Raw genomic sequence first — 9529 nt, 5'->3', positions numbered from 1 at the left:
GCACACTCTCACACACACAACATATATTCTATTTCAAGTTTAACAGTATGTATTATGGATAAATATAACAACAGTAGTAATTTCTTTCATCCTATGTTTCTGTACTTTACAATAACAAATACAGTTGATAAAGAACAAACGAAAAGGCGAACAAATACGACAACAATATTTTAGTAATTGTATGGGCATTGTTGTATGAAAACGGTATATGAATATTAAGTCTCACTTAAAAAATATTGATTGATGTGGATCCATTTTTGTTTGTGTGTTTCGATTTTGGTTTAAATAAGGGCAATTCCTTCTGCTGTCTGTATCCTTAACTTCAAATAATTTAAGAATATGTTAAATTTTGGAATGTATTTCTTTATTTTTATATTGAATATGAATACATTGCATCAAAATGATAATACAATTGTAAACTTCGCTGTGTAATCTAATTTCTGTATTTCCAATGAAAGCAGATGTTTTATTTATTTCAATGTCAAATGTCACTCGTTTAAGGAACGTTTGCAGTTCTGTACAAAGAATACGGCTATATGATTATTCCCAAAACAAATGATCGATTGTTTCAACGCTTTCTTGACAAAAATAACACAGACTGCAATTTGTTAGTTTACATTTTGTAAGAAACTTATTTGTTTGAATGATTCTGGATAAGAATTTAAATTGAACGTAACGTAAGTAGGTATCATTTGTTGACTTAAATGGAAGTGTATATATTGTTCTCCAGTAGAGGTTTTCGTTTAAATTAAGGCATGACTTCCATTTTCTTTTTATACTGTCATCAATTATACTTTGCGATTGTAACTGTATATTGTAGAGAGTTGTGTTAACCTGTTTAGAGTTTTCTATTATATCTACACAAGTTTTCTCTGATAAAGTTAATGCATTGATTCATTGCATATACATTATTGATTTATATTCATTTGGTATAGCAGAAATTAGTGAGTAAAAGTTTGAAAAATTAATGGGAGTCAATGTTGTATAAATATTTTAACTCATCAAATGTATAATAAGTATCGTTTCGATAGTTTTACAACTGACCGATAGTTTTTATACCATTGTTATACCAGTTTGTCAAAATGATAGAATTGTTATTTACCTTTATGCATTTATTATTCCATATTACATGTTTACATATGGGAGAACTTTGAAACATTGGTTCCTAATACTTTGCCAGGATGTAAGTACGTCTTTTAAGAAAACGTTATGTTTACTTACATATTGTATTATGTAATCATCTAGATTGCTTTCAAATATGAGACAGTTACTTGTTTAGTTTTTTTCCAATAGAGTTTTCCATTTACTATTATTATTTTTTCCAAGATATCGTTTTACCCAGCTCGCGTTAATGGCGTTTAGAAAACATTCAATATACGTGTTTAATGCCACCATTTTCATTATTTTGTGTAAGACGTTTTAATTGTGTCTGGCTTAAAATGTCCCATATGAATTAAAATATTGCTGTTTTAATCCTTCGAATACCTTTTAGATGGGTTAGGGAGAACAGAAAAAAGGTAAATTAATTTTGGAAGCGCGAATGTTTTTATTACTGTGACCTTCCCCATAAGAGTGAATTTCCTATTTTGCAATTGTTTTAGACATTATTTTAGACAACAATTAAAGTCTTTAATTTTTAGCATTAAATTGTTGTCAATATTTAATTTATGTTGATTATACAATTTTATACCTAACCTTTTTTTCCCATCCGATGTTCAAATAAATTTTGTTTTTTGTGCTGTATTTGATGTTTGAGTTTTTTTAGTGATCCGATTTTTATGACTGTAGATGTTGATGCGTTGAGGTTTTGTCCTGGTATTTTTCTGTTTTTTGTTAATAAGAGTTTGAACTTATGTTTCAAATGAATAAGGCGAACCATCATTAAAAAAAGTTGCATCATCTGCAAAGAAGGTCTGTTTTATTTTTGCCCCATGACGAAGACGAAGACAGAGAACAACATTGACGAACACCTTTTTTTCTATTTTAAAATTCTTAAAAAGATTGCCATTGGTAATAATGACACTATTTATATCATTATAAAATACCTTAATCCATCGAATCATATGTGGTCCGAAATTTAGTTGATACAGACATTTTATTATAAATGGATGGTTCAAACTTTCGAATGCTTTCTCAAAGTCTGCAAAAAATAGAAGTCCAGGCTTATTATGATTCTCTAGATATTCAATAACACCGAATATTAACTTAACGTTTTTTCCAATATATCTGTTTTTCATGAAACCTGTTTGATCAAAACTTATTATAAGTGGCAAAACCTTTTTAATACGGTTTGCAATTGCTTTAGTTGCGATTTTGTAATCTATATTCAACAAACTTATTGGTAGCCAATTTAAAATATAATCAATGAGTTTTATCTCATTTAGGAATAAGAGTTATAATACCTTGTTTTTGTAAGGCAGTAAGTTCACCATTTTCAAAAGAGTAATTTATTAATTTAATGTAGTGTTCTTTTCAAGGTAGACCAAATTATTTTATTGAATTCAACGGTCAGTACGTCAGAGCCTGGACTTTTATTGTTTGCCATTTCTAATAATGCACACCCACACTCATAATCAGTTAATTTCCCTTCAAGTTGAGATTTATGTTCTTCACTGAGTTTAGTTATTGGCACCTGAAAGAAATCAGAATTGTCGTCTCGTTCAATTTTGTTTTATAAAGTGATTTATAATATGCTGCTTCTGCTTCTAGTATTTTATCTTTTTCTTTTAATATTTTTTCATTAACAATTAAATTATGAATCGGTTTTTTCTGAGCCTTCCTTTCTAAGTTGGCAAAATATTAAGATTTTTTTCATTTCCTTCTATTTTTAAAACTTTCGATTTAAAAATATATGCATTTACTTTTTTTTTTCATAAAGTTGTTCTAATTCTTCTTTTTGATTTATTTTCTTTGCAAAGTCAGAAATTATTGGATTCACTTTTTGACGTTTTACGATGTATTGTATGAGTTTAGCATCCACTTGCTCTAGATAGGTTATTAAGCTAGTGTACGTATCACCATCGTCCGTCAAATTTGGACGTATTCAAAAATACAAAATACGCAAGTTAAGCACGTACGTAAATATTTTACCTAAATCGTATTACGTCTAAACCAGTTTGACTAGTTACAACTGAGAGAAATAACTACCCACATCTGCGTGAAGTAAGTACATGTATATCATATTCCATAAGCCAGATACCAGTCTTGCACTTTTTCGAACTATGCGTGCATGATTATGTAGTAAGTTCACGTCAGTATAGTTCAGCATACAACCATGCAACATTTAGAAGTATCACATATGCTGAGAAATAATAACTTTCCAATGTATATATTTAATTAATTTTAGCATTATGAGTGTTTATAAACAATGTGGGGGGTTTGTTAGCTGTCGTTGTTCCTATGAAAAAACGTCAGTATAATGGAGTACAATATTATTTGTTCTTAATGTGTGTGAACACAAAGATGTTGTTAACACTAGTTTCCCCATATACAATGTAATTTTTTCACAAAGTTCACATGGACTTAAACATTGTAACGTGAGAACATCATTGATGTCGCAGTCATCTACCAATAATTAGGATTTAAAAGGTTATCAAATAAAAACAACCCATATATTAATCTCAATTATTGATTTTATTGTACTGCCTCTTGATCGGGTTCTTAAAACATACAAAAGTTGCTAAAATCCTTTTTTTTATGATATGAATAAAAAAATACCCTACCCGAACCATGAATTTTCTCTATATCACGAAGAAGCATCAGGTACATTTAAAGTGGACTTTCCGTTACCAAAACTAGTTATAGCCATTGGCTGGCACTCGTCAGGCTCTAATGCACGTATTACCCTTCTGATATGAACGGGTAGTCAACAGGAGCCAGAATACTGTCTAGAAATGCATGGGCTGAGAGGACTTCCAATTAATTATATGATATGGACCGAGGTCGGACGTGCTTTAATGGTGTAAATTATAATTAATACCAGCGTTGATGTAAACACAAGAGTTCACGGATGGTTGTTTACCCATCGTTCAGATGTTTAAATTACGGTGATGCGTCTAGATACCACATACACGAATAACAGATTTTATAGTACATAGTGCATACAACCATTATCATTATCAATAGTTGTTGTCATCGTTGAAATTTCAGTTGTTTTCAGTGTTAAACTCGTTATAGTTGTTGTAAGTAATGTTCTGTTCATAGTTGTTTTCAGTTGTGTCCTAATTATATAAGGCGAATTACATACGGCAAAAATTCGTATTTAAACAAACACACATTTTCAACATACGGGTGATGTCTTTGAGTCTGTATGATAAAACAGTAAACGATTAGATTACAACGTTAAATTCATACATAGTTTATCAATTTTTAATTTGTTTTATATTTCCCCAAACATGAGAAAATGATCTGTACTCTAATGCAAAAGAATTTATATAATTAATATTACGTATAACACATTACGTATATTATTTGTTTGTCCGAATGCGGCTGTCTGTTTGTGTTTTGGTAATAGTTTGCCTTAAGATAATACGTAAATTGTAAATTATTATTAATTAAATATCAATTCTTAAGTTGTTGTCCTTGATATTTAGTGTCGTTTTTTTTTCCGACAGAAACGGAACACAATATGCTGTTTATTTAAACAGTAGTAAGAACAGTCTTGGTGGTACAAAAGTGAGCATTTGTTATACAGGGTATTAACAAGGGTACACATGGACCTTTCCCGAAATTAATTATAGCATTTGAATATTGATGATACATACAAGATGCATGTACCACTATCAATATAAAGATAATCTGTCAACCGTTTTACTTCTATTTATTCACATTCAATGTATAAGCCAACATTATAATTATTTAATTGATAATGTATAGAACAATACACGAGTGACCGATATGTGATCATTCTCATTGAAGAAGTAAAATTGTGTTGAGCGAGCTGCATGTTTTCGACCGTCAAGCAAGTAAAAGCCAGTTTTATGTCAAATAGTATACAAAGATAACCACTCATTACAATACATACACTGATACGAGCTTACATCGGCAACGCTTGAAAGCAGTTAACCATAATTACAATAAACATTTAGGAAAAGCATAGCGACGATACCGTGTTTCCTTTTCGTTTTGCAGGATAATAAATGCCCATCTCATGAACTGCGTTTGACATAACCATGCATGTTCCACGAGACATGTATAACACTAGTGATCATGTTGATATAGATGTTCTGATAGTTGATATTAACGGGCTTACTCGCCGACAATGAAAGCAAATGGCATGGTAGATTAAACACAGTAGATGTTTTATATTAATAAAAACTATTTCTTCAATAGCATGTCTTTTTTATTTTGTCTAAGACCCCTATACGCTATGAATTAAAAAACATATCACTCAATGTCATTTGCATCAAAACCCTCTGTCAACAAAAGTGAAACTTAGGCCAACCAATACGCAATTGTGTAACCAAATAATAGAACATCGTTGTGAATGTAGTAAACATACGAGTCGCCTAGTAATACTTTATTTGCTATAAATATGTATACCACAATCTATTAAAGGCGAAATTGTTGCATTATTATGAAGCAATGCACACAATTTTTATAACGCAGTTGCCTTGAATTTGTCCCATTTGCAAACGATCTCCTCAATTCTTGTTCTCTCTGTCGCGTCAAGTCTGAGGCACTCTCTAAGCAAACACAAGATTTCTTTGGGAACTATGCAATCAAGCGCGTGCGATTTTATTTCAATAAAGTCTACCCACGATTCCTTTCTTTGTTGAGCAAGAATGTCATCTTGGAATCCTTTGTATGGAACCTCGAGACAGATGATGAAGATAAGGAGAATGCCAAGGCTCCATACGTCCACTGGTTTAGGCAGGAATGGCTGTTGTGACAGGACTTGTGGCGGAAGATAAGACGCTGTACCGATATAATCTGTACACAGCAACAGCGATCCGGCGTCTGTGAAGTAAATGTATACAAATGTAAACAAGTCAATTATTGAGTCGTTAATTAAGTTAGCATAAAAAACTATCTGTGTAACTCGGGAAACAGCAAAAAGACAGGTATTTGCATTAACCATCATCGATTAAAAACGAATAACAAAGCTCCTATTTAAATGTTATCTCACCTTTTTCAATGCATCGGAAAAGTCATTTGTAAAAACAAACTTTTACCGAGTTTAGAGTTTGGAATTGCATACAGATGTTGATTTCGACAATCTGAAATCACTGACCGATATAAAGTGGGAACATCCTAACCAAAATCAATTTTAATACAATATTTGTATTGGGTAGAAAGATTGTTTGAATTCAGCAGATCAAACACGGTTTTATTTTATAACGAAGGTTTTATTTACAATTAAGCTAAACTAAACATGCTGTGTTGCGTGATTGTACCAGTCAAAATATATTTTTCTCGCTTCTTTTGTGCGCTTTAATGTTAAATTTATTACAACAAATAAATCAACCATTTTAACAAGTCATTTAAAAGAATGTAAGCGAACCTGTGTATATACAATCTAATCAAGTCCTATGATGTCAAACATCACTCTTTTAAATCAGACCTTTTTATGTTTTTTAAAATATGAAAACGTATATTTTACAAGAAATATCTTTAAAAAGAAATACGACGGTGATTGTTGTCGGTGTTCATGAACAATCAAAAGTTATATCAATGAGATAAAAATAGCGAATGCCTTTTTACTGCGCAGTTCTTAGCTGCATCACACGCACATCAATAACGGGGTGTTGCGCAAGATTTCGTGGTTTATTTCGTTTTTTAGATATTATTTCTCAGATATCTATATTTACAGTATAGAAAACACAAAAAGAATTATAATAAATGAAAGCATATAGGTCAGCCGGCGTTACAATAAAATCTTATTTTATTCCGTTATTAATATAATCGTGAATCATCGTGCTCATGCTTAATAAATTGGTCTAAATGGATAAATAGTTTAAATTAAATTAATCAAAATTGGTCCTTATCATGCAATTATTGAAAACACATTAACATCTATGATTGACATACCATAACAATATCGCCGAATAACTTTGAGTATCTTTCTTATCAAACTAAACTGACATTCTTCTTAATAAAAAGAGACACATACTCTGTACTGATGTCGATAATTAGTTTTAAACTGCTCTATCTCTCAAACATTATCATTATAGATAAAAATTGTTTCATGCTGAATACGCAGTTAACATCGTTGCTAAACGAACTGTAGTATCCCTTTTCATACCCTGTACTTCCCAAAAATAGAAGGTCGATGGAATAACATTAATGTTAATGAAAAATCTGTTTGTAGATTGCACGTTTTCTACTGCGAAAAGTTTCAGGCCTACCGGCGGGCAATTTTATATTCAGATTGTTTCGTCGCTTACAAAGGTCAGGCTAAGGTGAAAAGCTGGCGTATACAGCTCCGCCGAACAAAATATATACAAAATGTATTTTTATGTAGTAAATTGTCTTTGTATGCGAAGATTTCGCATCCAGGTAGATGTAACGTGTGATCGATTTATTATTGGTTTCCATTTATTTGGTTCCCGATCTAACTGATGCCATTTAGGCAAACATAGTCGGGAAACAGTTGTACTACATTTCCGTTAAGCGAATACAAAAGGAACGCATGCAAAAAAAAAGGATTTACATACAGTTACACATCTCGGTATTTATTCCGAAATCGAAAAAAGGACATGAATATAATAACAAAACCTACAAAGTTTAAAAAATCTTATTCCATTCAGACTACCGCACTTAAATGCGACCGTGAACTTTCGGGAAGGATATATACACATTTACAATTGCGAAAGTACGTATATTCAAACGAATTATTTCATGCGAACAATCTGACTAAATTAGAAGTAGGTCTAACACTTATAAAAATATAACTACGAAAGATAATTAAGGCTTGTGTATCTATAATGATTTAAACACGTGTGCATGCATGCCACTGATTTTTTTAAAGTAAACGATGAGAGTAATGAACTTAAAATGTTCAATCTGAATTTAAAATGTCTCAACGCTTAAAAAATACCTGAAATACACTTTACGGCGAGACCGAAGTCGGCAATCTTGACCATTACATCGTCTGTTAGAAGAATGTTCACTGGAGTGAGATCGCGGTGTGCAATCTCCATGGAATGGCAATACATAACACCATGAAGTACTTGGGCAAATATGTCATACTTTTGTCCATGTGACATGTTTTTGTGGGAAAACAAGTAGCGCTGAAGGTTTTCGTTTGCGGCATACTCCATTATGATATGAATTTCAATGACATCAATCACAATATCGTGAAGGGAAATGATGTTCCTATGCTTAAGGCGGGATAGACAATACAGTTCACTCATGATATAGGCGTCATCTCGAAAGTCTCCGCGGTATTTCATCTGCTTCATTGCATATATCTTCTCGTCTTGTTTCTTGCTGATCTTGAAAATATCTCCGAAACTTCCGTAGTTGATCATATCTAGAACACTGTAACTACATATTCCGATTCCGATTATATTTCTTGATCCCATCGTGCTTACCCATCGTATTATCCTCAATTGTTTTTATATATATTTATGTTCAAGTTTGAAAGTGAGCAACTTTCACCTATTTATTAAATATATAATATGACTGTCAATGCAATCAGTAGACAAAATCTATTTGTGTTTTATTGACCTTATGTATTGAAATAATATCAAAGTAACAGTTATATGAGTATTTAAGCGAATCAATGTGATGTCTTTAATTCTTTGCCCACTATCTGTACGTCAATTAAATACACCAAAAAGCCAGTTATTTATGATCGTACACATATGTCCTTTACTTAGGTTCAATATGTTACATTATAATAAAACTGCTTCGCAAATGCGTACTTTTATTCAAGCATTGTATTTTCCGGTGAATAGTATAGAAGTATATTGTCCTAGATGGTTAAGTGTGAATGCGCGCAACCTAGTAATTGCCAAGGTAGAAACCGATGTGATTTGATATTCAACCAATAGGGAGGTAAGTGATATTCCCACGAATGATGGGAAAGCGCATCGTTTTATACCTGGAGATCACTGATTGCAACAGACAGTCAGTTTAATGCGAATTTAAAAGATGATAAACACAATGAAGAAGGCAAGTGAACTTCCCACGGTGTCTTCTATAAAACAGTGTTTATCAAAATAAATTATTAGTCACCTGAATTGCCTTATTGAAATTGATTACATAACGCTAGTTTTATTTTTTTGCCAGATGAATGCGTATTAATGTTTACACAGATCGACATTAAAACTATGTATGTCTGGAATAACGAAAACATTAGTTCATCACAAACAACAAATGATTAATTTAATGCGAGTTTCCCTTTTTATTTTGTGGTACTATTGAACGCTCACATTAGGTATAAGCTTAATATTGTTGTTGTTCCGAACGTTATCAGGCTATGTTTCGCAATATGAGCACAAACAGACGTGAGAAGCCAAACATATCTTCATGTTATCTTGGATAAGAGCAGTAATTAATACACGGGATAAATATGCACTGCTTT

At 31.8% G+C, this 9529-nt stretch overlaps 1 protein-coding gene across 1 annotated transcript; it reads right to left on the bottom strand.

Moving 5' to 3' along the window:
* Nucleotides 1-5216: 5216 nt before the first annotated feature.
* Nucleotides 5217-8498, bottom strand: LOC127880649 (testis-specific serine/threonine-protein kinase 1-like). Its single transcript, XM_052427969.1, has 2 exons — nucleotides 8039-8498; nucleotides 5217-5958 (listed from the first exon to the last, which is right to left on the bottom strand). Exons 1-2 carry the CDS (start codon nucleotides 8469-8471, stop codon nucleotides 5597-5599), a joined length of 795 nt encoding a protein of 264 aa, XP_052283929.1. The 5' UTR covers nucleotides 8472-8498; the 3' UTR covers nucleotides 5217-5596.
* Nucleotides 8499-9529: the final 1031 nt, after the last annotated feature.

The sequence above is a fragment of the Dreissena polymorpha genome, chromosome 5 (genome assembly GCF_020536995.1).
Source record: "Dreissena polymorpha isolate Duluth1 chromosome 5, UMN_Dpol_1.0, whole genome shotgun sequence".
NCBI lineage: Eukaryota > Metazoa > Mollusca > Bivalvia > Myida > Dreissenidae > Dreissena > Dreissena polymorpha.
This window is presented reverse-complemented; position numbering and strand designations above follow the sequence as displayed.